Source organism: Lissotriton helveticus, chromosome 3_1 (assembly GCF_964261635.1).
Source record: "Lissotriton helveticus chromosome 3_1, aLisHel1.1, whole genome shotgun sequence".
NCBI lineage: Eukaryota > Metazoa > Chordata > Amphibia > Caudata > Salamandridae > Lissotriton > Lissotriton helveticus.
The window spans coordinates 291,679,497-291,706,616 of record NC_136061.1 but is presented as its reverse complement, the minus strand read 5'-3'; the positions used below and the strand labels follow the sequence as shown (position 1 = coordinate 291,706,616).

At 48.6% G+C, this 27,120-nt stretch overlaps 1 protein-coding gene across 1 annotated transcript in view; it reads right to left on the bottom strand.

The window, feature by feature from the left end:
- Positions 1-27,120, bottom strand: part of RNFT1 (ring finger protein, transmembrane 1) — a 203,749-nt gene that overhangs the window by 157,290 nt on the left and 19,339 nt on the right. The window contains exons 2-3 of the mRNA XM_078679824.1: positions 24,783-25,210; positions 21,823-21,899 (exon numbers count right to left, since the gene is read on the bottom strand). Coding sequence (XP_078535950.1) covers positions 21,823-21,899; positions 24,783-25,210 — 505 coding nt within the window. The remainder of the gene's footprint in view (positions 1-21,822; positions 21,900-24,782; positions 25,211-27,120) is intronic.

Here is a 27,120-nt window from a genome sequence, read left to right as displayed (position 1 = left end):
CACGAGAGCACTGTATATATATATATATATATATAGATAGAACCACCCCCCCCCTTTTCTCACCACGAGCACCCTGTCGACCCGTTCCCCCCCCCTCCTAGTTGTCGGCCTCTTACACCTCCCCGTTTTACCCGTCCCTCACTGTCCGTTTTTCCGTTCCCTCACTTCCCGGTGTAGGTGGTTGTTACCACTCTGGAGAGGAGCAAAATACTAACGGCCCTCTGTTTCTTCTCTCATCCCAAACCTCCGAGGCCCACCGACGAAAGTCAAGGACCCTACGGCACTGAAAAGACGGAAGACGCACACCTTCCTGACGACAGCAGCCCAGCGGCCGGACGTCTTCCCCTTTCCTCCCGGACCAGACTTCGTCTCTACCTCGGACAGGACCAAAGGACCCCAAGAGCCCTTTGTACAGAGACTTGTTATCACCACCTACCTGTGTCCACAATAAATCTCGCTAAACATAGCGCACTATATCTGGCCTTCCCGCCTGTCATTCCGGCCCGCTGAAACCCACACCCCACATCGAGTTACCTCACCCAGGGAAGCCGGGTGCATAGATGTCTTTTCGTGTCGGGTTTCGTCGATGCTTTCAATGGAGACCTGCAAAAGAAGTGCTGCAGGCGGCCGAAGGAAGAGTGTCCGGGTGGATCCAAGGGTGGATCAAGGAGCTGAAGAACCTGAAAGCAGATGGGACAGAGTATGGGTCACTAGCCAGTGACCAGGATGGAACCAGGATGGAACCAGGTGATGTCGCGATGCAAACAGGTGAAGAGGTGAAGCTGGTCTCTGCAGCCACGAGGACCAGGAGGCATCGACGACGACCAGGAGCTGGAGTTGAGCTGTCCCACGAAGGATCTAGCTGGCTGCGGTGTCGTTATCCGGATTGGACCCAACAAGCCTTGGTAACCGCAACCCACGCAGGAAATGAAGATTTGCTTCAGGTCAGACCAGCAAGGTCTGAGGCGCTTCTCTTTTGGAAGGAAGCTGGAGCAAGCCCAGAGCAAACAGACAAGCATTGGAAATTAAAAGGATCGTCTTCAGGGGGCTCACTGGCCAATGGGCTAGCAACCGGGAAGACGCGTTGAGCTGAAATGCAGGAGCGGGCCCCACGCGGCACTCGTGGAGTGTGGAGGGCTGAGCTCTGGTGCAGATGTTGCTCGGGTCTGGGGCTTCTCGAGCCCCAATGCACAACTGCGAGTTACCTCAGGAGTTGATGCAGTTAGCAATTTGCAGGATGTCCAGGGAGTCTGGTCCCACATCTCTCGTGTCTGCCACGGGTCTCATCTTTGCTGTGGATGTGGGTCGGAGTCCAAGAAGTCTGGAAGTCCAGTCCTGAGTAGCTGAGTCATCGGTTTCCGTCGGGAGCATCGACAAAGCAAACCGGCAAGTTACTGGTGGTGCCTGTTTGAACAGGGTGGTCACTCCTTGACCACAAGGGAGATCTTCTTCAGTCTTCTAGTCAGCATAGTATGTTGAAGTCCAAGAGTTTTGTTTCGTAGTTTCTTTCCAGGGTAATCTGATGTCTCTAGACACAGCTCATAACTTTATACCAAATTAAGGGGCTGGATTACCTGCTAAGTCCCTCCTATGGGTGGGTCTTGAGAAGGGGGTGGTTACACCCCTTTCTCTTTGTCCAGTTTCGCGCCAGAGCTGGGGCTGGAGTGCCCCAGCAACTGGTTTGAACCGGGCTATGCGTGGAGCACCTTGTGTGCCCCAGGCAGTGTCTCATTTTGCAGCCATCCCTGCCCAAATACACTAAAAGCCTGTCTGGGGAGGTGCTAGCACCCCCCAAGGCAGGAAACCTATTGTCCAGGCCTCCCCTGCCGGAGTTTCGTCCAGCAGCAGGAGGTCAGACTCGTGTCTGTGGCAGCAGCATCCATTTTGTGATGCTGAGGCTCTGTTTAACTTTAACCGGGTAATGCAGTAACTACATGTCTTCTCCCTCTAGAAGGGTGGAATGCTACCCCCGCCGCCAGAACTGGCAGGGGGGTAGTATTCCAAAGTGTTTGACACCTTACACAACATGTTTTGATAAAGCCAAACCAAAGTTAGCATTAACCGCGAGGATTATAATGCACTTAAGAGTATATGGTATGGCTATATCATAGAACAGCTATAAGGACATGGTTCCGAAAGCTGCAGAGGGGCTCAGCTCATGCTAGGGCACCCTCTCACATAAAACCAAGAACTCTGCCTCCAGGATTGTTAAGGCCTGCCGTAGGAGTGACTTATAGGTACATATGTGTCTATATATAAGGGGAGATATAGGTATACTATATCTAAGCAAGGGGTGATTACACCACCTTGCCCAGGCTGAATGATCAGCCTGTGGTGTCAGTTTGGATGGCCAGCCAGGGGTGGCATAATACATGCTGCAGCGCCTGGTAGGCCTTGGATGTACCTATGCCCTGGGTACCTATGGTACACTATACAGGGGCTCACAAAGGTGACCCAATACCCAATCAGGTATGTTCCTAAAGTACATAGTATCAATTTAGAGAGAGAACAGCTGGGCTGTGGGTCTTATTAGCAGGCCCACAGCCACACTAAAGACGAAAAAACAGTAAATCACAGCAAAAAGTGGGGGTGACCATAGGAAGCGGACCCTACTCTCCTACCGCTGACAGTTCCACTTGGGTGGGTACCCTCCATCAAATAGCAGACGTGATTTAGGGCAGTGGTTCTTGACCTGTTGTCTGCTGTTCTGCAGCCCCTACTTAGTGGGTGTGTGATGGTTCCGAAAATTAAATAATATTAACAGATTAATAAAGAATGTAAATAAAGTATCAACATTTAACAATAAAATGTTAAGTAAATGTGAAGAAATTTACAATTTGAGGCTCAAAATTAGGTTGGTGTCCTCACATTGATTGGTGGAAGCAGTGCACATGCGTCAAACAGCACATAGAATGGACCATGTGTGGCCTCAGTTGAATTTGCAAAAGTCCCAACATTTCCATAATTCTTTTTAAATATTTGTGAATAAAATAAAATATTTCATAAACTTTTTTATGAACATTTGTTTCCATATTTATGTGTATTGTTTGGAGGTTCAATTCAACCAAATTGCTTTAACCGAGCCCCCGCCTTCCAGTAATGACTCACTAACAGTCCCCGGATTCCATTAATGATTCTTCGGGGATAGGAGACTAGATTCCAGAAATGATTAAGCAGGGTCCAGATAAGTCAAAGGTTTATGAAACACTGTCTTAAAGCACATTTTCGGTCTTTGTTTCTAGAACACTGTCAGTATTAACATGTGAAAATCAAGGTGGCCTTGCCTGGTCTGCCCAATCCACAATATTAGTGTTTTAGGACTCATGTAAAATGGCTGTTGTGTGGCAGGCATTTCCTTCCTCACAACAGCTCCCACGTACGAGGAGCTAGACCTTCAAAATGGGACTGATCCTCCAAAAATAACTAAGTAGCATGTAGAACTCAGTACAGGAGTATTTCTGCATGGGACTTTCCCTGTCAGAAAGTGTTCCGATGGTGTATCCATAACTGGACAGCCCCTCTGATGGCACTTCTATTGCTGTCAACTGAGACGTGTGTTTTAATGGTGGCGCTGGTGGTCGTGGCACTGTCTTCTTGCAAGCCTTAAATGATGCAGGAAACATTAAAAAAAATACACTCAACTGTAGCACTCCTCATTAGACTGAGTTATTGGGAAGCTACAGAGATTCCTTCAACACTTGCAAAAACTTGCACTTGCAAAAGAATGCAATGGCGTCGGCATAAACAGAGCAGATTGCTATACTAGAGAGCACACACACAGAACTGATACTGCATAGGTAGCAGCATCGTAAACTTCATGCAGACAGAAAACAGCAAACGCTGGAGAGCAAAATGTACACTGAGCTCCTGAAAAACTTAACTGATGGATTACAAAGACTGCAAAGTGATGCAGCAAATCTGTTTCAGCTTCTGTAAAAACATCTCTGTGAAATCAGCTTCAAAACCCTCCATTAGCTTCGAGAGGAGTCAAGCAGTATATTTAAAAATCTGTGCACTACTTACAATGCCTACTGGAATAAAGAATCCAACTACCTTTAAGGCTAGCTGTGAGAAAGTGCCCTCTTTTGGCGTGGTTGCCCCCACTTTTTGCTGAACTGCTGATGTGCTTTGACAGAGTGTGCCCTGGGGTCCTGCTAATCAGGTACCCGGGGCCTATTTTCTTTCCTTAAAAACTGCATTGAAACCCAAACCCAATTGGCATCTCTGGCCACAGGTCAGCCCTGGTAAATGTTACCACAGGTACCCAGGGCACTGTGACCAGGGAATACCCATAAGGGCTGCAGCACTTATTGCGCCACCCTTGGAGGCCCTGTACCTTTACACACATACTGCCATTGTAGGCTGCCTGTCTTGGTGCAGAACAAAGTGAAGAGTCGACATGGCACACATCCCTGTGTGCCATGCCTACAACCCACTGCCCTGGCAGATCAGTCACCCCTCTAGCTGGGTGCACTATCCCAGTGGTGAGGGTACAGGTGCATGAGCCCTGTACCCAGCCCTACAGTGTCTAAGACCATTCTTAGACATTGTAAGTGCAGTGCTGCCATTAAGAGTATATGGTGCTGGGAGTTTGTCATTACGAACTCCATAGCACCAAAATGGCTACACTGAAAACTGAGAAGTTTGGTATCAAACTTCTCAGCACATTAAACGCACACTGATTGCAAATGTGGGATTTAATGAAAAATGCACACAGAGGGCATCTTAGTGATGCCCCCTGAAAAACGACCTGCTACTAGTGTCCAGGCTGAGTGGCTTCTTTCAGTTGCCACCATCAGACATGTTTCTGGACCCCTGGGTTGAGAGCGTGCTGCTCTCGGGGACCTGAAACGATGCACATCCTGGGACGAGGTGCCAAGCCTCCTCCCCAAGAATGGGCAGTGTCCACGTAGGGGAAGCTTCAAAGGTGTGCCACCCTTTGTGAGCTTCCCCAGGCCACTTGCTACTTTCAGCACCTGTTCCCCACTGGTTCTGGCCGTCCCCCCGCCCCTAAGTAAGAAAGAGAGGTGTGCCCTCCTCTGCCAACACCACCCCTCAGGTGGAGGAGGCGAGGTGAAGCACAACTCTCAGTCCCCGCCATCTTGCAGATGGTGGTCCCAGCCAACCAAGGTGATTGGAAAGAAATATGTAGTTAGTTATTTTATTTTCTAGAACCAAGCAAGCCAGGCTTGCTTGGTTCTAGAAAATAAAATAACTAAAAGAATATTTTTATACAAAACCAAATTGGCCTGAGTGTGTGATATCATTTGCTGATTGAGTATGTACAACATATGCTTAACACTGCCCTCTGATACAGCCTTACTGCTACACCACACTACCACAAAGAGAGTAAGGTGCTATCCACGTTTACCTCCGTTTATCTTAGAGGTTCCACTGGACTCTGCACACTAAACCTCACTTTGGTATAGTATAAACAGAGCCAAGTTCTTACACTAGCCACATATTTCTTTCCAATCCAGAAGACGTCAAATCGATGGATTTGCATCTCAGTCAAAAAAAGAAAAAAACATTCAAAAGACAGACACTAAGAGGCAGAATTCTGAGTGTGCTGGGTCCCATACTCTGAATGCCCAGGAGCTAATCCTGAGAGCAGAGCCAAACTACAAAACTATTTTTCAAAAAATGCCAGAAGACTGAACCCTTTAGACAAGCATTCTGCTAATCACAGATGTTGACAGGAGCAGTGTTATAGGCCGAGAATTAGGTGAACCATTCCTCCTTAAGCTGCCTTAGGCCGATTACCTTGAGAACTATATAGTGGTCAAACAGCTTCTCGCCTGGTGCTTTGTAAAGACCATAAATAAGGTCACTCACACAACACAGGTTAAGCAATGCCACAGGTGTACTTGGCAAAAAGCACCAGTACATCGAGCAAGCTTCCTTCACACAAAATAGGCACTGCATGGCAGCAACAGTACCTGCTTTCAAAACGACACAGCAGCAGTAAAAAACAACTCCACACTAACTAGCAAATAGTGTACAATGCAGCAGTGCAGCCTCACTAACAAGAGCGTTACAGCAAGGATACCAGCTGCGCAGGCACCTTCACACAAAACAGGTACAGCACAAAAAGCAACTCTGTGGGCTTGCCTCATAAAAAACAATTACAGGGGGAGGCACGATTTACATTGATTCACAGATGTTGGGTCATATTGCCTGATATCTATTATTAACCAGGACACTAAGACTCGAAGTAGTAATGTCTAGGCAAACAAACAGATGGAGGTAATTGCAATATTGGCCCATACACATCAACGCATGTTGGTGCAATATAGAAGCACGACAGACAACCGAAGAGGCCTCATGCGCATGAAGCATAGCCTATGGTTTGAGGACAGACCGTACACCATGACAATATTAGACTCCGAGAAGGTGTTTGCTACTATAATATGGATATTTTTATGGTAATACTGGAGTGTATGGGTTGTTGGCCAAGTATACTTGCAATGGCTTAAATTACTTTATTTGGACCATGCTAATATGGTCTGGCCAGGACAGATGGACTGCTTTGACCACTGCTTTTTGCCATCACTGCAGAGTTTACATGTATCCAGACGATACCCTAATTAATCTATTTGTGAGACTCAGAAGTATCTGTTCCATTGCTTTTAGAAGTGGCACGGTTCAGGAAAACCTTGGGCCTTGCATACCAAAAGAGATAAATCTAGTGCAGTGTTTCCCAAACTTGGAGTAGTGAGCCCTTTTTATGGTGTGTCACGAAAGTCCAAGCACTAAATAAATATGCCCTCAAACTATATACTTATCTTGTCACATTTGCTGTGCTTCAAAGACAGAGGTCAAATGTCAGCCTATGTCTTCTGACAATTTTCTGCCTACTTTTTTAACATGGAGAATAGAGTTCACAAAACTCCTCTCACTTTGCAGCCAGAGAAAGTTATGTAACGTGGATTATTTGGCAATCTTGCTGTGGTACAAGAAGTGTGAAAGTATAGACTGTGGGAAGTCATTTATTGTGACACACTATGAAATGTAATCACCTGTAAATGAACTGTACACATTCAGCAGTTAGGAAAGAATAATGAAGCACATTTTTTGTAATTCTGAAGTGTGATGAAAACAAGGATTTTCATTTGTTCAAAACAAATCAAGACACTTTACTCGGTGATACATAAATGTTCACAGAAACCCAAATACCACACATTATCACTTGTGTGCTCTAGAGTTTTGTCAGTTAAACTGTGTGTCTGTGCAACTTTAGTTCACTTTGTTTGCAACAGGGGCTCTCTTTGGTATCATGCAGAAAGGAATGTGTATTTTTAGGTTAAATAACCTCATGAAGTTAAGACAACCACAAATAAAATGAAAATCAGTTTTCTCTCATCAGTTATTAGATCTATACAAAAGACAGAAGAACAGCTATTCAAAATAGTGCAAAGTGACCCCAGAAAAACGCCCACCACAAAACAATAATTATTCCCACGTTCCCATGGGTTCAGGAGTTGCTTTTGTAGCCTGTGAGCAAATTTCAATAGAAATGTACGGTCATTAAATTATAGTGCGCTACCACACAATGCTTTAGTTACATTACAGAAATTGCCCGCATCAGGTCTATTAGAGCTAGGTGAGTCGCAAAGGTTTGTTGTTCTAAAAGCTGGGTCGTAATTCTAACAAGTTTGGGAAGTTTGGCACTGATCTAGACTGGGTTAGGCTAGGGCTCTACCAGTTAGTTGCCACCTGACAGTTGGTACTGAGTAGAAGGCCAACTGATACGGATACCTGGACATTGAAGTAATGCAGAATAGGGAAGCACAGTCACTTGATGTGAGGAAAGGGCTACACAGATTGAAAAGCTCAGTTGCAACACACTGCGCCTTTCAATGAGGAGGGTCTTCAAAGCTAGAATTAACTTCCTGCCATGAGGTTTTGTAGGGCTCAATGACACCAATTGCCCCTGAAAATAGGGCAGAAGCTAGAACAGCTCTGGATTTCCTTGGTCTGGATGGGTAAGGGTAGCTGCGTGAAGCTAGAGGTTTTGAAACATCTCTGGGCGCAGGGGGAATGGGTCTGCTATAGAATGAATTAGACTCCATGAATCTTAACTACATCAAGCATTAAAGAGGATGGACAGTCAAAAACTGTGGGAAACATATTGAACATACGGACAGGAAGACCTTCAAAACATTCGAATGAACACCCCAAGTATCCTTATGCAATTTGATGGGCTGGGTGGGTGTGGGAGCGGGTGGTCAATGCAGTCATGAGGCAGCTCCCATTTACTGTGGACATGCTGAGATGGTGCATTAGCCCATTTAAGATGGCTGAACAAAACAAGTTGATAAAAAAACTGTAAAGAAGGAGAATGTGAGGATGGGAGATCTTTATCCAAGTGATAGATTCATTCCTGTAGAGGAGATGCTGGAGCTGTAAGCCCCTTAATTCTTGGTAAGCCCACAATACCTCTAGCAACCAGGAAGGAAAGACCTCGTACAAAAAGTCAGGATGGACTTTTCGATGTAAATCTTGGATGATGCAGAATATATATCGAGCAGCATTTGTACTGGAGTCCATCTTCTACACGACATGGAAAAAGACAAGTACGACTGATCTCATTTCAGCAAGATCAAGACTCTCTAAAATCCTCTGAGTCCTTGTGCCTTTTAAACTCTTTGTACTTGGTTGCAAGAGCCCAGCCTTACTTATTAGTTGCCCTTAATCGCAAAACATGGAGAGGCTTCATTTACATTTGTCTTCTTGGTCTACCAATAACAGATTTCAATCCGGCATGGGCCAACCAGAACAATGGATGTGCCTGCAGGTTATGTAACTATAAATAAGAATCATGGTTTACACCTCCTGTGCTGCTGTCCTGCCATGATCGAAGAAAGAGAGCCCTACTCAGGCCAATATTTCTAAGACAGGGATTTCGTACCAGCATAGAGGCATCAGCAGTAGGTTTTTCACAATCGGATGGTACAATTCTGGCACATTGCGGGAGACTTGTATAAAGACTTAGAGACACCATACACCCCTGTCCTGTACGCCTCCAATGCCGGTACAAAGTCCAGAAACGTATAATGAACTACTACACAAACTTGTTGGCTGAACTTTCTGGCAATCTAACGGTAGGCCCTTCTTAGGGAACCTGACCTATCTTTTAAGCATAGTAACCATCATCATCAGCGTGGCCTGGATGCCGAGGCCGCCGGCAGCGTAAGCGCCGAGCTCCCATTAGGGACACGGCATTTCTCCTGAAATCGACCCCCTAGACCCTCCCACGTAGCCACGAGGGTCCGGGAACCGATGGGCAGCTGGCCCGGAGGGTGCCGGTTACGAGCGACGGCGACACCGGGGATCGTAGAGTGAACCCCAGAGCCGCCCGCCGATTACGGAGGCGTATTCAAGATGGCGGCACCACCTTCCTGAGAGGCTCCTAGACAGCGTTGCCGAGGACGTGGGCGGCGGACCGGTCCTGCACTGCAGAGCGCCTTGGAGCGGAACGACGCATGCGGCGAACTCGGGAGAGCTGTGGCAGAGCATCGGCGGGAGTCAGGTCGGGGACCCTACCCTGGCAGGTACTGCGGAGCGGATCGGCTTAGTGCGAGAAGCGCTAGGGGCAGCACAGCGGGACCAGTAGCTGAGGGGCGGGGGGCGGCCCGCGCCGGCTGGCGCTTTGGAGGGACTGCACCACGGGGGCCTGTAATTGACATATAGAGGCCTGGCTCCCTCCCCCACTTACCATGTGTGGGACCTAGGTTGCAGGTCAATGCCCCTTGAGGGGGCGATTGAGGCCCGGAAGAAGACTGGTGAATGCGGGCTCACTCTTCTGGATCTGCTGGACGGAGGGCGGCAGCTGCTGGGACCTAGAGCTGCGGAAGTCACCGGATGGCCCTGGAGAGCCGCGGGCTGTGCACCGGCGGGCAGCGACAGGTGGGAGGGCCTCTTGTTGGGCCCCTGCTGAGTGTTGCGGTGACGCCCTAACTCAGAGGCGTACGGGAAGAGCCTCGTGAAGGCAGAGGCGAGCTGGGCAGACTGCGGAATTGACCGTAGGGGAGCCTGCGCACGGGCAGAGTTGGACATACGCCCGCCTGGGACTCACAGCAGGGACGGGACATTCCACTTGGATACTCGACTGCACCCTTGGCCAGTTCTGCTGTGACTCAAACACTGGTTTAGGCTCGGGAGGACATTGGCGGAGCGGTCTGGCTGCTGCTGCCCTGTCGAGACCTGCGCAGATCCCGCGGTGGAGTGGAGGAGCTCGTGAACGGCGTTGCAAGAGGCATTTTTGGCAGACCTGGAGGAGCAGAGGAGGGACGCCTCTTACACTCCTCTGTCCTGGGAGCTGATCCTTGAGATCAGCCAACACACATCGGGGGACCCCGCGGTGTTGGCCTTTGGAGGGCTCCGACGGTTGCCGTTATGGGAAAGACCCAGGGGAGGAAGGAGGAGGACCCACAACCCTCTGACGCCGAATACAGGCCCCAAGATGACGGGGAAGCGCATGGCTTGCCGCAAACTCTGGGGCTCCAACTTCAATTGGATAAGATTCTGGCTGCCATTGCAGACTCTCGTACCGCCCTGCAGCAGGACATTGCGCAAGTGGCAACGGGACTGGGTCTGCTGCGAGTTGATCACTCGAAGTTATTGGACCGGGTGAAACAATTAGAGAACACCATCCAGGAGATCGAGCCTGCGCAAACCGCACTGACCGCAACGATGGCGAGCGCTCTGGACCGAATAGCGGTGCTGGAAAAGCGGGCGGAGGACGCAGAAGGAAGGAATAGGCGGAACAACATCCGAGTGGTGGGATTGCCGGAAAAGATAGAGGGATCAGACATGGTGTGTTATCTGGAAGACTGGCTCAGAAAATTGGTGGCCCCTGAAGGACTATCGGCCTTCTATACCCTGGAACCCGCACACCGTGTCCCTGCCAGACCTTCGCTGCAGGGGCGCCCTCCACGGCTGGTGGTGGCGCGGCTGCTGCATTTTAGGGACCGAGACCTGCTCCTTCAGAAGGCTCGTACGGACGGCCCTTTCCAGGTCGACAATAGCAGTGTTACACTATTCCCGGACTACTCCTTCGACACTCAGCAGCGCCGCATGTCCTTTCAGGCTGTCAAGAAAGAATTGCTCACAGAAGGGATCCAGTACTCTCTGTTATTTCCGGGCAAGTTGCGCATCGCCTTAGATGGGAAAACCTGTTTTCATGACACCAGAGGAAGCGTGGGCATGGCTGGAATCCTACAGGGCCGGCAAAGATGGCCGGGAGGTGGAAGCGCGGGAGTTGGCTAGGGACTCCCAACCCCGCAGATCGCAGCGACTGCGGCGCCAACGGCGGGGTTTATGGAAACCATCGACCTCACAAATGGCAGTGGAGCGCAGGGGAGTGCTGGAAGCGGTGACGGCGATATCTGGAAATTGTTGAGGACCTCGCCGAGGGGCTCGGACCTGGAAAGTGATAAGGGCCACTCGGAGGCAGAAACCTCTGCGTCGGACAGTGTAAATTTGCCGCTGGTTACACCGGGAACGGCGGACGGACTGCTGGATGAGTAGACTTTGAACTCTTAATGGGACTGGGAGTTCTGGTGTGGCTAGATGTAGCAAAATGATTATCATTGTTGGGGGATCCCTATAGTGAGTTGGATGTCCGGAATAATGGGACCCCGGGCTGATTTTGAATAGACGAGGAATACGGTAGTAAATGTGGGGGTTATGGGGGGGGGGGGGCTACATTTTTGGGGGGTCCTGGGGCGGACAATGGGTGGGGTTTTGATTATTCGTAGGTTATTTGCTAGGCTCTATCCACCCCCACCGGATGGTCCCAGTTAGCCTGCCTTAACTTCGTTTGAGGCACATTGTTGGGTTAGTTTGGATGGGATTCACTATGTTGGTGCCTGTTCTTGGGAGGGAGGGAGTTGGTGTGGGCGGGGTGGGATTGTTGGGGGACGGGATTGCCTTGCTTGGGGGACAACGCTTCCCGGCGCGTCTAAGCGGAAACAGAGAGTTCCAGTGTTTTGTGCATCTGTATTATGAGCCCGTTACCTGATGTGAAATGTGTGACTTGGAATGTGCGGGGACTACACCCAATACAGCGCAGGTATAAGGGCCACTCCTATTTGGTGCGTAGGGGTGTGCAGATAGCATTTCTACAGGAAACACATTTGACTAGGGCATAAGGGGTAGCGCTACAGCGTAGATGGCAGGGACAACTGTTTACAATACTTATTCCGCTTTTGCGCGAGGGGTGTTGATCTGGATTAGAGCTGGTGTCCCCTTCCAAATGACTGACCAACTGATAGACCTGGAGGGACGCTACGTGGCGGTTAGAGGGTGCCTAAATGGACGAGATGTCACCCTCTGTTGCATTTATGCCCCTAATGGAGAGCAGGCTTCCTTCTTGGTGCGTTTGTCTGATGCCTTAGCGGCTTATTTTACGAACCTGGTATTGATAAGTGGGGACTTTAATTCCATTGCGGACATGGCCATGGACAGATCCCATCCACTGCTTTCAAGGACCCCGAATCATAAATTGGCAAAAATTAGGACCCAGTGGCAGGATCACCGGGGTTTTGTGGATGTCTGGCGGGCACAACACCTGGGTGAACGAGATTATTCCTCCTACTCTGCGTTACACGATTTGCATGTGCAGCTGGAGGAGATTCTGTGTAGTCCCGGTCTGGCCACAATGGTGGCTAGTAGCGAGTACTTAGTGCGACCCATCTCGGACCACAAACCACTGCTGGTGAGTTTTTGTTGGGCTGCGGAAAACCCTGCTATTCCGACCTGGAGGCTGCGACCGGAGTTGCTGGAGGATCCGGCCTTCCGAGCTGAACTGGGTAAAGGGATTGAGCAGTACTTTGCTGAGCATGAGGGTACAGCTACGATAGCCGCCTCGGACGCTTTCAAGGTGGTGATCCGCGGGTTTTGTAGTACTAAATGGGTGGGAGTACGGAAACTGTTGTTGCAATAAATTGAGGCTGCTGAGGAGGCCCTTAGAGCAGCTGAGCGCAGCCATTCCACTGCCCCGGAAGCGCGAGGCACGGTTCAGGACCTGAAGGAAGCGATGGCAGTTGTGGTGGAGCGCTTAAGGTGCTTTGACCACAGAGCGTATTTGGCTCGTGTACACGCTGAAAGAGATAAAAGTGGGCACCTTGCTGGCGTGGTTGGCTAACCCCGTCCCTAGATGCGTCCCTATCCTGCCGCTGGTCTCCTCATCGGGGAGGTTGGAATATGCGCAACATCAAATTAATGAGCGGTTCCGCTCCTTTTATGCCGAGTTATATACGAGCCACCTGCTCACCGGGGAGGCGGAAATACAGGCGTTTTTAGAGGGCCTGGAGCTGCCTACCGTAGGGACGAAACAAGCGGAATCCCTTGGACAGGATATCTTGCTAGTTGAGATCCGTTGCGCCATTAAACACCTGGCACGCAACAAAATTCCGGGCAGCGATGGACTACCCATTGAGTTCTATTTAGCTTATATTGATGTTCTGGCTCCTCGGTTGTTGTTGATGTATAGAGAGGCCAGGCTGCTGGGAGTGCTGCCGGCCTCCACTAGGGAGGCCATTATTATTCCCCTCCTTAAATCGGGTAAAGATCCTAAGGATCCAGCGGCATATCGCCCGTTCTCTATGCTCACCACAGACTAAGATATTGAGTCGGGTGCTGGCCACTCAACTCCTTCCTCTTATGACGCAGCTGGTTCACTCGGATCAGGCGGGTTTCATCCCTTCTCGCAGCACTGCTAGCAGCATACGTAGGCTACTACGCATATTGAATGGGGGCTATGGCGCAGATAGCCAGGCATAGGTCCTCTCGGTGGACATTGCAAAGGCGTTCGACAGCTTGGAGTGGCCCTATTTGTTTTCAGTCATGAGAGCATTCGGCCTTGGGGAGGGGTATGCCGCTGGACTGAAACTTTGTATGCTTCGGCGAGTGCTAGGGTGAGGGTGGGTAGGGTCATTTCCTCCTCATACCCAGTGGGGCGCGGCACTAGGCAGGGTTGCCCGCTCTCCCCGTTGTTATTTGCCCTTGCTATTGAGCCTCTGGCGACAAGCTAGAATGGGGGGGGGCATTCCAGGGCCTGCGGCTTCGTGGCCAGACACATTATATCTCGCTGTATGCGGATGACCTTTTGCTCTTCCTGCATGATGCCGAAGGGGCATTGGAGGGCGCGCAGGACCTGCTCTGTCGCTTCGGGGGCATTTCTGGCTTGCGGGTCAATTGGGAAAAGACTTGCGTGTTCCTAGTGACTGGAGCCTGTGACCCACCTGCGCACTTGTCAGATACTACGTGGGAGCCCAGATGCCTGCTCTACTTGGGGCATGTATACCTTACCCAGGACGATCTGCTTGAAGGAATATAGGCAGGGCAATAAGGGGCCTTAAGGGCAGCATGCAGTTCTGGGGTACTTTGCTATTGCCGGTGGCGGGTGGCGCTGCTGAAGATGGTGGCGCTTCCGCGACTGTTATATTTCTTCCGCACCTTATCTATAAGAATACCTGTTGCTCTGTTCCAACAACTCCGAACGGCGGTCAGTGGCTTCATATGGGGGGCGGGTAGGCGTCGTGTAGCGCTGGACACTTTGATACGCCCAAGAGTGGAGGGGGGCCTAGCTGTCCCCGACTTCGAACTATATTATCTGGCTGCGCAGTTCCAGAGTGGTACAAAAGGGGGTGGTGATGGACGGAGCATCTGAACCAATCAAACACTCACACCCAGTCAACAGATCTGGGTTTAATCCATCACCGTTCTTTAGCCGACTCTGCCACCCCAGTTCAGACATGGCCATATGCAAATCAGTCTGACCCTGTGCCTCATGGAAACAGTCTAGCCCGAACTGCCAAGCCATGCCTTCCCTGGACCGGAAACAAGCTTATGAGGACCAGTTTCTGGCATTTCAGCCGTCTTCAGCCCGGCTTGCTTGAATCCAGTGGCAAAGTGAGCAAGGGACTCACGTCTGAGCATACCCTGCCAACTTATGGCGAAAAAGAGGTACAAAAGGGGGTGGTGATGGACGGAGCATCTGAACCAATCAAACACTCACACCCAGTCAACAGATCTGGGTTTAATCCATCACCGTTCTTTAGCCCACTCTGCCACCCCAGTTCAGACATGGCCATATGCAAATCAGTCTGACCCTGTGGCTCATGGGAACAGTCCAGCCCGAACTGCCAAGCCATGCCTTCCCTGGACCGGAAACAAGCTTCCGAGGACCGGTTTCTGGCATTTCAGCCGTCTTCAGCCCGGCTTGCTTGAATCCAGTGGCAAAGTGAGCAAGGGACTCATGTCTGAGCATACCCTGCCAACTTATGGCGAACAAAGTGGTACAAAAGGGGGTGGTGATGGACGGAGCATCTGAACCAATCAAACACTCACACCCAGTCAAGAGATCTAGGTTTAATCCATCACCGTTCTTTAGTCCACTCTGCCACCCCAGTTCAGACATGGCCATATGCAAATCAGTCTGACCCTGTGCCTCATGGGAACAGTCCAGCCCGAACTGCCAAGCCATGCCTTCCCTGGACCGGAAACAAGCTTCCGAGGACCGGTTTCTGGCATTTCAGCCGTCTTCAGCCCGGCTTGCTTGAATCCAGTGGCAAAGTGAGCAAGGGACTCACGTCTGAGCATACCCTGCCAACTTATGGCGAACTAAGTGGTACAAAAGGGGGTGGTGATGGACGGAGCATCTGAACCAATCAAACACTCACACCCAGTCAACAGATCTAGGTTTAATCCATCACCGTTCTTTAGCCCACTCTGCCACCCCAGTTCAGACATGGCCATATGCAAATCAGTCTGACCCTGTGCCTCATGGGAACAGTCCAGCCCGAACTGTCAAGCCATGCCTTCCCTGGACCGGAAACAAGCTTCCGAGGACTGGTTTCTGGCATTTCAGCCGTCTTCAGCCCGGCTTGCTTGAATCCAGTGGCAAAGTGAGCAAGGGACTCACGTCTGAGTATACCCTGCCAACTTATGGCGAACAAAGTGGTACAAAAGGGGGTGGTGATGGACGGAGCATCTGAACCAATCAAACACTCACACCCAGTCAACAGATCTGGTTTTTTTTCCATCACTGTTCTTTAGGCCACTCTGGACCGGTTTCTGGCATTTCAGCCGTCTTCAGCCCAGCTTATTTGCATATGGCCATGTCTGAACTGGGGTGGCAGAGTGGGCTAAAGAACGGTGATGGATTAAACCCAGATCTGTTGACTGGTTGTGAGTGTTTGATTGGTTCAGATGCTCCGTCCATCACCACCCCCTTTTGTACCACTTTGTTCGACATAAGTTGGCAGGGTATGCTCAGACGTGAGTCCCTTCCTCACTTTGCCACTGGATTCAATCAAGCCGGGCTGAAGACGGCTGAAATGCCATAAACCGGTCCACGTAAGCTTGTTTCCGGTTCAGGGAAGGCATGGCTTGGCAGTTCGGGCTGGACTGTTCCCATGAGGCACAGGGTCAGACTGATTTGCATATGGCCATGTCTGAACTGGGGTGGCAGAGTGGGCTAAAGAACGGTGATGGATTAAACCCAGATCTGTTGACTGGGTGTGAGTGTTTGATTGGTTCAGATGCTCCGTCCATCACCACCCCCTTTTGTACCACTGCGCAGTTCCAGAGCCTTACCAAGGCGGTGGCGCAGGAATTTCGGGGACCGGAGCGAGACTCCGAACCAGATGTGCCAAGGCATGTACTATCGTTCGTGGTGCTACAACAGCCACTACGGGCTGCTGGACTGTCGGTTGAGGAGAGCGCACTGCGACACTGTTGGAAGCGATACCACAATAGGGTTTGGGTGCAGCGTCCCTACGCCCCGGAGATACCGCTGGGGATTTGCACGGCCCTGCCGCACGGGGGGGATTGGTCTGCGCTGGCGGACTGGGAGATGCTAGGTTTACAGATGGTAGGGGATTTATTCGGAGATGGTGAATTATTGCCCTATAGTGCACTACAAGAGAGCTTTGGGCTCCACCGGGGCCACTTCTTGCTGCATGCGGCCCTTGTTGCTGCCATTCAGAAACATTGGGGTACCGGCCTTTCGGAACCACCAGTGAGTGCTGCATGCCAATACGTAGTGATGGCGGCAGGCACGTACAAAGCAGTCAGTTGCATATATAGGCACATGCTTGGAGAGGGACTAACGCCATTGCAGAAGCTACAAGCACAGTGGGCGGAGGATATAGATAAAGAGATACCCGACTCGGCGTGGTTGCAGATCCTTAAGAGGGCATGGAAGGGCACTAGAAACGCCAGGTTCCAACCAGGGCTGTGGAATTTAATCAAATATCTACTTGTCCATGGGGCAAGTTGCTTCATAAATCTACTTGTCCTGTAACAAATCCACTTGTGCCTTTAGTGCCATGTAATGTGGTGACAGATTATGGCAGCAATCTCATTATAAAAGAGCACTAATATAACCTCACTGTATGCCAGGGCTCATATAGTAGGATTTGAATACCAGCAATTATCTTATGTTGCCGCGTTTCTGCAGATTTACAAACTGGGGCTGAAGGTAGTGGTTAGCAATAGTTCCAGGATTGGAATGCCATTTTGAGTCTGTGCAAACCTACTAACTTGCTTGTTAAGGGTTTTCACCAACTCTTCTCTAATCTTTTCCTACAAAGAGAAAGGTTGATAATTTACCCTGGACAATGACAGTCGTAAAACCTGTTCCAGCGTTGGGGAAAAAGTGGTTGGAGAGAAAGTGAACGTGCAAACACGCAGTTGACAAATAGTTTCGAGGAGTATGATTTCTTAGCCTACTCTTGTAAATTATTGTGAATTCATGAAAGCCGTATTATCTGCACTTAACAATGGACATATACCATGGGCGCACTTTCAAGACTTTATTTAATAATTGGGTCCCTAATTAGGTCTGGTTTTAACCATGGCCTTTTGTGTTTATAAAAATTATTTCTCTCTCTTCTCGGTCTATTGGCTGGCTTCACTGTGAGTGACTGCATTCTGCTCTTTCACAAAGAGCATATTGGCACAAAGTAGTTTTGTTCAGTGCCAGGAAATACTGTGGCAATGTGTGCATTTTGAGACCAAAAACTATTTTTGCTTTTGCCAGTGTTTGTTATAATGGTGAGGGCCTAGCAGTCCCCACGCCAATAAGGCTTTACAAAAACCATGCCAAAACAAGTCACGCACTGACTTAACCAAAAGTCTGACTACCAATTTCTGACAAATGGATTTGCCAATGCTTGTTTATTGTTGTTTCCTATAATCTTATTGAAACTGGTTACACTTATTTTCCATTTTGAATATTTTTGGGAAATACTAGCATGCATCAACACAGGTTACTAAATGCTGCAAAGAAAAGGGTCCTAAACTTTTACAGTACGTTGCATTTTTTTGTGAACATTTTATTTTGAAAGTAAAGAATTGTGAATCTTGCTTTCAAGCTGCTGCTAATATTTGCATCTTATCAGAGAGCATTCTGGGAGCATTATACATAGACTCAAATTGCTCAACTTTGAAAATGTGTGTACACATTTTTATATCGGAACCACTGTCAGTAGTGGTGTCGGAGGTAACAACATGTACTTACAGCGCTCACCCTACTAATAAAGGCTTTCCATTAATGAACCATAAAAGCAAGTCTGAACAGCATTAACACATGGATACAAATATTACCTTAACTGCAGAGAAATCCTCTTCCCTGATCCATAATGTGGTACTGTAAACTGGCAGCCAAAGGATTTTTGCTGTAGGTTGGGCCTACTTGTCCCAATGACAAAATGCACATTAAAACTTGTTGCCCTTGACCCCAAACAATATGTCCATGAAGCAGCAGGCTAACAGAGTGGTTGGCCTCTGCTTCACCATCCTGAAATGGTTAAGGAAGATCCTTTGGATGCTGCCCCTTGACACCCAAAAGTCCGTAGTCAATGCACTTATTACATCTAGGATTGACTACGGCAACATTCTCTACCTAGGCTCAAACAAAGCTGTCATTAACCGACTACAAGTGGTCCAGAACTCAGCGGCTAGGCTACTCTGTAATATCCCAAAAACCTCCAGTGTGTCCAGCCACCTAAAAGATCTACATTGGCTCAGGGTGGAAAGCCGCATCAGGTTCAAAGCCCTGAGCTATATGTTTAGGATCAAATCTGGTACCGCCCCTAAATATCTCCAAACCCTCGCCACTCCCTATACCCCGGCTAGAGCACTACGTTCTCAAAATGCTGCAAACTTTTCCACCCCAAAGTTTAGACTTGCAAGAATGGGAGGAAGATCTTTCGCTGTCATGGGGCCCACACTCTGGAACAAACTCCCCCCCCATATCCGTAAAGAAGACAGGTACAACATCTTCAGAAAACAGCTAAAGACCTGGCTCTTCCAGAAATAATCCACCGTCATTTACCATCCTCCTAAAAAATTGCTTCAATTCTGTCATCGGCGCCGGGAAACCCTTGTTGGGTAGCTGCGCGCCATACAAATGGAAAAAATAAATAAATAAATAAATAAATCGGGCTATAGGAATTCCACATCCCTGTCCAACTGATTACATTTTTTATTTTGCACAGAGCATACCTCACGGCAGCGAAAATTAACCAATATTCCCATATAGACACTGCACAATGCCCCCGGTGTAGGCTGCGGAATGCAGATCTCGTGCACATGCTATGGGATTGCCCGCAACTCGGCACATACTGGGAGGAGGTGGCCACTTTGCTCTGCAATGTAACGGAGCGACGGATTACTCCGGATAAGGGGACCGGTTTGTTACATTGGTTTCCACACACTAGCAAGACAAAATTGACAAAGTAAATTTTTAGACTTGGGGTTGTTGCTTGCCAAGAGAAAAATTACGTCCCACTGGAGAGCTGCTACTGGGCCCTGCTACCTCAGATGGAAGGCTGCGTTACTCATGTGGGCTGGCAGCGAGGGCGTAGTTTGTCTGCAGCAAGCTCATAGGTCCCGCAATGATAAGGCGCTAGAGGCAGCGCGAGCGTTGGAGGCCCTGGTGACTGAGTTGAAGGCAGCAGATTTGGACTCTGAGTCAGAGCGGAGTGCGCTCACTGGGGATGGGGACTGGCAGAATACGGGCCTGGAAGGTGCTGAAGAGATGCATGGGGCATCCCCCCACTCCCATAATGGTCACTACACTTTATAAAGATGCACGACTAGTGACAGACATGGGACCCATAATTGCATAGATTTGCCACTCTATTATGTTTAAGCTTCGTAGCTGACGCGCCGGCGAGCGGGAGGGAATGGGGTAGGGGGATGGGGACGGGAATGTGAATGACCTAATGCATGGAGTATTATGACACGAATGTGAGACTGTATATTTCTATCCTGTAAATACCTTAGTTGTTACTCTAACGGGAGACTTGGGGACGCCTGGGATAATTATTATTGGTTCAATCTCCCGAGCAATGCGGACAATGGTCCTATAGATTCTTACATGTGCCCGGAACAGCATTTATGTACACATGCTCAGTCATTCTCGTGTTTGTTGTTCGTGATGGAAAACAAAAAAAGAGATAAAAAAAAAATAGTAACCATCATCAATTTTAAGATCTCAAAAAACGTAGGTATTTTCAACGCACTTTAAATTATTTTTAAAACATTGTCCAAAATAAAACTTCAAAAACAGAGACTGAAATTATCAATTACAATTGACTAGCACTTTACACACTATGGGGGTCATTACTATGACGGACGGACTTCCCTATAAGGTGGTGGTCCCACATATATTACAAAGCGGCCTCCACCATGGTGGCCGCAAAAGGCATTTTTTTACATTGCTGCTGGATGCAGCACACGCCGCAATGCTAAAAAGGGAGGTTTTGCTTTTCCCATCACTACCTGGCAGGCACCACGCGGTGCCTGCCACATGGTTCAGGGAAATGTAGGGGGGCACCATAGGTGCCCCCCAAGTGCAGTAACAAACTAACCCTGAACAGGAGGTGGGGCCGCAAAAGGCCCCCAAAGTCAATCCCCGCCAACCTTTCCATGGCGGGGGAGCCATTCTGAGGATTCTGAGGATGTGGGGCGTTCAGACAGGCAATCGTAACGATTGACTCTGTTGGACTCATGGCGGTCGGGCTTTCCGCCTGCCAGCACACCATCCACCATCACAATCTGGCGGGAGGTAATTGGCCGGACGATGGAGGTGAACCTGCTAATGACAGCCTGTCGGTGTCGGATTTACCGCCTTCGTAATCAGGCCCTATGTTTTTGAGATGCAATCATAATCCACATAATTTATTACTCCCAAATTAAATGTATACGCATTTGCTAAAGTGGTTTGATGCAGAAATCACATATGGGACAAACTGTATCTAGACATTGGGAAGTGTTAACTTGATGTTTTTACAGTTTATCTCCTTTCTAATGGTTTTAATTGACTGATACAAATAAAGAATTGATTATATATCATACACCGAACACATTACAGATATACTCATATTTATACAGATATACTCATATACAGATCCTAACACTATACAGTGCCAACACTCTTTACTATGTCAGAAAGCTCAGTATCCTACTTAATATAACCTTAATTGCCGGAGGGTATTTTTACAGTGCTACTCGACTATGTGTAGCACTAACGATAAATGCATTGAGGGGATGAGATACACGAGTAACAGTAATTTGCCTTTCACTCAAAAAGTTGGTTATTCAGCACTTTAAAATGCCCCAGCCAACACTTACTGGTTATCCTATTTTTCTCCCGCAATGTTCAATAGGAAAACCTAGCATCCAAATCAAACTGTTTTCATTTTCAAAGCAGCACTTACTCCCTGAAAAACGCAATTAAAATATGTTATTTGCACACGGAAATGTTTTTAGTGGGCAAATCCCAACAGAAATGTGCTTACTTACTCTCAGAAAAACCTGATTAACAATGCTTTTGTTTGCATACAGAAAAGTTGTTAGCAGGCCAATCCCAACAGAAATGCCTATTAGAAATAAAAAAAATATATGTATAAAAACACACATATTTACATCAAAGCAAAAAAATTAAATTGTAATGCAATCAACTTAAAAAGACCTTACATTTAATAAAGCACTCAAGCTGCCCTATGTGAGTGGCTTATTAGGACTGTATTTTCTGTGGCTCCAGCTACTGGGAGCGATGCATTAAAAACTAGAAAATAAAAACTAAGTGTCAGAATAAAAATCCGGGCCTGTGGGACCTCCTCAAGCCTGCCATGGGGCAATCTGAGAGCGCCAACAGGTATGGATACGTCTAGAAAGATTTATACGCATAAACGTAAAAATCATGCCTGCAATGGGGCAGCTTGAGAACTTCAACAGATAAGGGTTGGTTTTGAAAGGTAAACACTAACGTAAATAGGCACAAAAAAATAGATATACAGCATACAACACTAGAAACATAAACGAAATCAATACAAATAAAACATGTCTTCAGAGTATAAATCACATTCCGAAGCAGCTTTAGATAACTAAATAGTGGGAACACGAATGGCCTGAAACCCCATTTGCTGCTACCAGTACAAAAAAGCTAAATTGCCAATACCTCCAACTTTAAAACGAGAACAGCCTTAGGCTAGCAGAATTAAAATAACTTCACCTTCCATGGCACACGGCTCAATCGATATACTACAAACCAATTAGTGACATTCAAATAACGATATGTAACCAGAAGCAATAAGAAACTATGGGAAATCACATAACGTCAGCACTTGTGTTATTTCAGTAAATTTGCTACATAAATTGGGATAGTAGAGCAAGAATCTCTGTGCACTGCATCCCGTTCCATATGCTCGTGGTAAAATCAAGAGCAATAACCATCCAGAGAAATCCCGTACTGCACTTTAACAGATTGGTTTTTGTGCTAGGTGCCACGTTTTCCACTAGGCAATGGTAAATAATGTCTCATAATGTTTGCAACTTTTTTTTACTTGTAAATTATTCCCCATTGTATACTATTACGTGGGATACACATTTTTCACCGTATAACCCAAAGTAATATCCACATGCAACATCATATCTGGGATATAATTTACACAAATCCTGTAATCGGAACATTTGCTCAAGATTTCACCCTAAAACGATACTGATAATATATTTTTAGGTCTCGCCTGAGCCAATGCGCTTGCGCATTGCTCCGGCGAGATTATAGTAAGCGGAAAAGAAAAGTCTACCAAAAAGGCTGTGGATCGCATACAGTTCATGGGATCTATGCGCGTGCAAACCACCTCCAACCACATAACACACCACCATTTGTCTGTGCCTCGGCATCAGACTTCAAAGAATGCCGCTCCCCCGCCCCCCTGCGTGCACATCGCGCACTATTTGTCTGTGCTTCGGCATCAGACTTCAAAGGCTGCCGCTTCCCAGCCCCCGCACCACCACATCACTCTGGGGCACCACCACATCACTCAGGGGCACCACCACATCACTCAGGGGCACCACCACATCACTCAGGAACACCACCACATCACTCAGGGGCACCACCACATCACTCAGGGGCACCACCACATCACTCAGGGGCATCACTTAGGGACACCAACACATCACTCAGGGACACCACCACATCACTCAGGGACACCACCACATCACTCAGGGACACCACTCGGGGACACCACCACATCACTCGGGGACACCACCACATCACTCAGGGACACCACTCGGGGACACCACCACATCACTCGGGGACACCACCACATCACTCGGGGACACCACCACATCACTCAGGGCACCACCACATCACTCAGGGACACCACCACATCACTCAGGGACACCACCACATCACTCAGGGACACCACCACATCACTCAGGGACACCACCACATCACTCAGGGACACCACTTGGGGACACCACCACATCACTCGGGGACACCACCACATCACTCGGGGACACCACCACATCACTCAGGGACACCACTCGGGGACACCACCACATCACTCGGGGACACCACCACATCACTCGGGCACCACCACATCACTCGGGGACACCACCACATCACTCGGGGACACCACCACATCACTCGGGGACACCACCACATCACTCGGGGACACCACCACATCACTCGGGGACACCACCACATCACTTCGGGACACCACCACATCACTCCGGGACACCACCACATCACTCCGGGACACCACCACATCACTCCGGGACACCACCACATCACTCGGGGACACCACCACATCACTCGGGGACACCACCACATCACTCGGGGACACCACCACATCACTCACATCACTCGGGGACACCACCACGTCACTCAAGGGCACCACCACGTCACTCAAGGGCACCACCACGTCACTCAGGGACACCACCACGTCACTCAGGGACACCACCACGTCACTCAGGGACACCACCACGTCACTCAGGGACACCACCACGTCACTCAGGGACACCACCACGTCACTCAGGGGCACCACTCAGGGACACCACCACATCACTCGGGGACACCACCACATCACTCGGTAACACCACCACATCACTCGGGGACACCACCACATCACTCGGGGACACCACCACATCACTCGGGGACACCACCACATCACTCGGGGACACCACCACATCACTCGGGGACACCACCACATCACTCGGGGACACCACCACATCACTCGGGGACACCACCACATCACTCGGGGACACCACCACATCACTCAGGGACACCACCACATCACTCGGGACACCACCACATCACTCGGGAACACCATCACATCACTCGGGGACACCACCACGCGTAATAAATTAGAACATTAGTGCATGAAACAAAACATATAGGCATCTTATTTTTTGGGTAATATATTAATTAATTAATTAATTAATGCTTCCCAATTGGTTGCTTAGAGGGAGTTTACCAAGAACATGCTGAAGAATAAGCTTGGCACAAAGAATCAGGATGTAGGGAAGGCTTTTCTGTAGCCACTCGAAGACGTAGCGGAACTCCGACATGGCACTGCTGTGCTCCCCGGACTCTGTATCTTCTGTGTCACCAGCAGCAGAAGATGAGGCATGGGTGTGGCCATGTGTGTGGGAGTGAGAATTAGGCCTGTGCCGCCTGGAGCCCCGCCTCTCCCTATCCTCCCGCAATGGCACATCTAGCTGGATGTGTATGTCGTTGCCAAGGGAGGGCACTTCCAGGGGCAACCTTGGTACAGGTGGGGGTTGAGCCACAGAAGAGTTATCACCACTTTCATTTGCAGATTGATTATGGCTCTGGCTTGAGCTCGTTTGCATCATGAGCGCCTTCTGTTCATCAGATTCGGTTGCTTCACTGCTACGTAGCCTTGACAGGGGCAAACAAAAAAGGGGGAATGTTAAGGATTTTAAAAACATACATGACAAATCTTTAGCTGTGCAAAAAGTATCATTAAAGTACCCACACCATTTAACGTGGTAATCAAAAGCTAACTACTTTCTCAAGAACACGCTTGCCATGTACTCACCGAAATACCATAAAATTACAAACTATAACACGTATTACCAGAGAGCGTCAGAAATGAAAAACAAACATTGGCATAGCCAATAGGTCTCGCCTTTGGGACCTTATAAGTGTTTAGTTATCCGCACAATATACTTGGTGCAACAACATCAACTGTTGCATGGCTAAACACTTATAAGGTCCCAAAGGCGAGACCTTTTGGCTATGCTATGAATATTCAAAGTTTTTTTTTGCCCAATTATGCCTCCCGTGAAATTCTCCACGAAAAATACTTTTTTTGAGGCTACATTCTTCCTCAAATACAAATGTTATTGATTTTTTTCTATCAAAATTAGTGGGACAAAACTGAAGATGTTTTGTTAATTGTGTTAAAAGACAACAAAAGTCGGACACAAGCTTTTTCAACCTCTAAATCGATTTTTACTACTTTACATGGGGTGCGCTAAAGTGCGCAGGACCACGCTTCTGCACACTTCATGAAATAGTTTACTTAATAAAGGGAATGTCAAAGTATTAGATCCACGCTTGGTGGCACTGGCAGAAAAAAAACGGGAGCGTGTATAGTGTATATATTTTTATTAACAACAAAAAGTTACGGCTAATGGCAGACCCAAAAAGGCGCTAGATGAGGAAATAATAGCACAAATACCAAAGAAAAGAGGGCAGAGGATACTACATAAAAATGGTGTGATGGATTCTCTGCAGGACCGGAGGCTCAGATTATGCTTTTCCTTCTTCGCTTTATTACAAACAGAAAAACCACAGCAGCCAGATAAGCACCAAATAACTTTTCTTTCCAAATCCAGGAAAAACAGTTCCAACACAGCAAACATTTCAGTCAGGAAACTACAAAGGCCATGAGTCCACGGGCACAGTCCAACAGGAGTCCTTCCACAGTGTTCCTGAAGACTAGATAGATGCTCCATCTCCACTGCTCCTCCTCTTTCTTCGCTGCTGCCAGATATGTTGTGTTGCTCTGTTCTCTTCTGTTTTTCTGTATGCCTTGTGTTCAAGCGGCTCAGTGCGTGTGTTAATTGATTCAGTTTGTCAATATTTATTCTGCTTTGAGTGCTTTCTGTTTCTTTGCAGATCCCCGCGGAACCGTTCGCGCTTCTTATGCGGCCGCCGCCTTTCATGTATTGTGCCTTGGAGGCACGCTAGGGGGAATCCTCATGCCTTGTTGCTCCTGCGGCGCGCTCGCTTCAGTCTGCGAGGAGCGCTGCAGGAGCATAGTCATCGTGAGCCTTGCCCCGCTGCCACACTAAGAACATCCCAGGTTCGGGGTCTGTATCTCCCGCATTTCTTCCGTACGCCCCGGCGAGGGTCCGTAATGTGGTTTTACCGCGTTGCCGCCAGAGGACATTGTTGATACGCTGATCGGACACGCAAGGTGGCAGTTTAGGCCCGGTCACGGTAGTGAGGGCCGCGTGCGTCCGAGGTGCGTGTCCCTCGATTTGCTGGCTGGTTGTCCGCCAATATTGTTCAGTCCTCCGGGCTGCCCACATCGCCCTTCCTTGCACAGGCGTTTTTGGTCTGGTTTTTGGTGGGCTACATTGCCTACATCACTCTATAGCGATCTTGCGGATAGCTGATCATAGTAGCATGGAGGGCTCCTATGAGGAGGACATAGTGCACGAGTGCCTTCCATTTGACGATGACTTCCATGAAGCAGTAGATAATTCAATTTACCGCAGTGGATAATTCAACAAAGTCATGGGGCCCATGGAACATCGGCTGACTAACCGCATTATTCA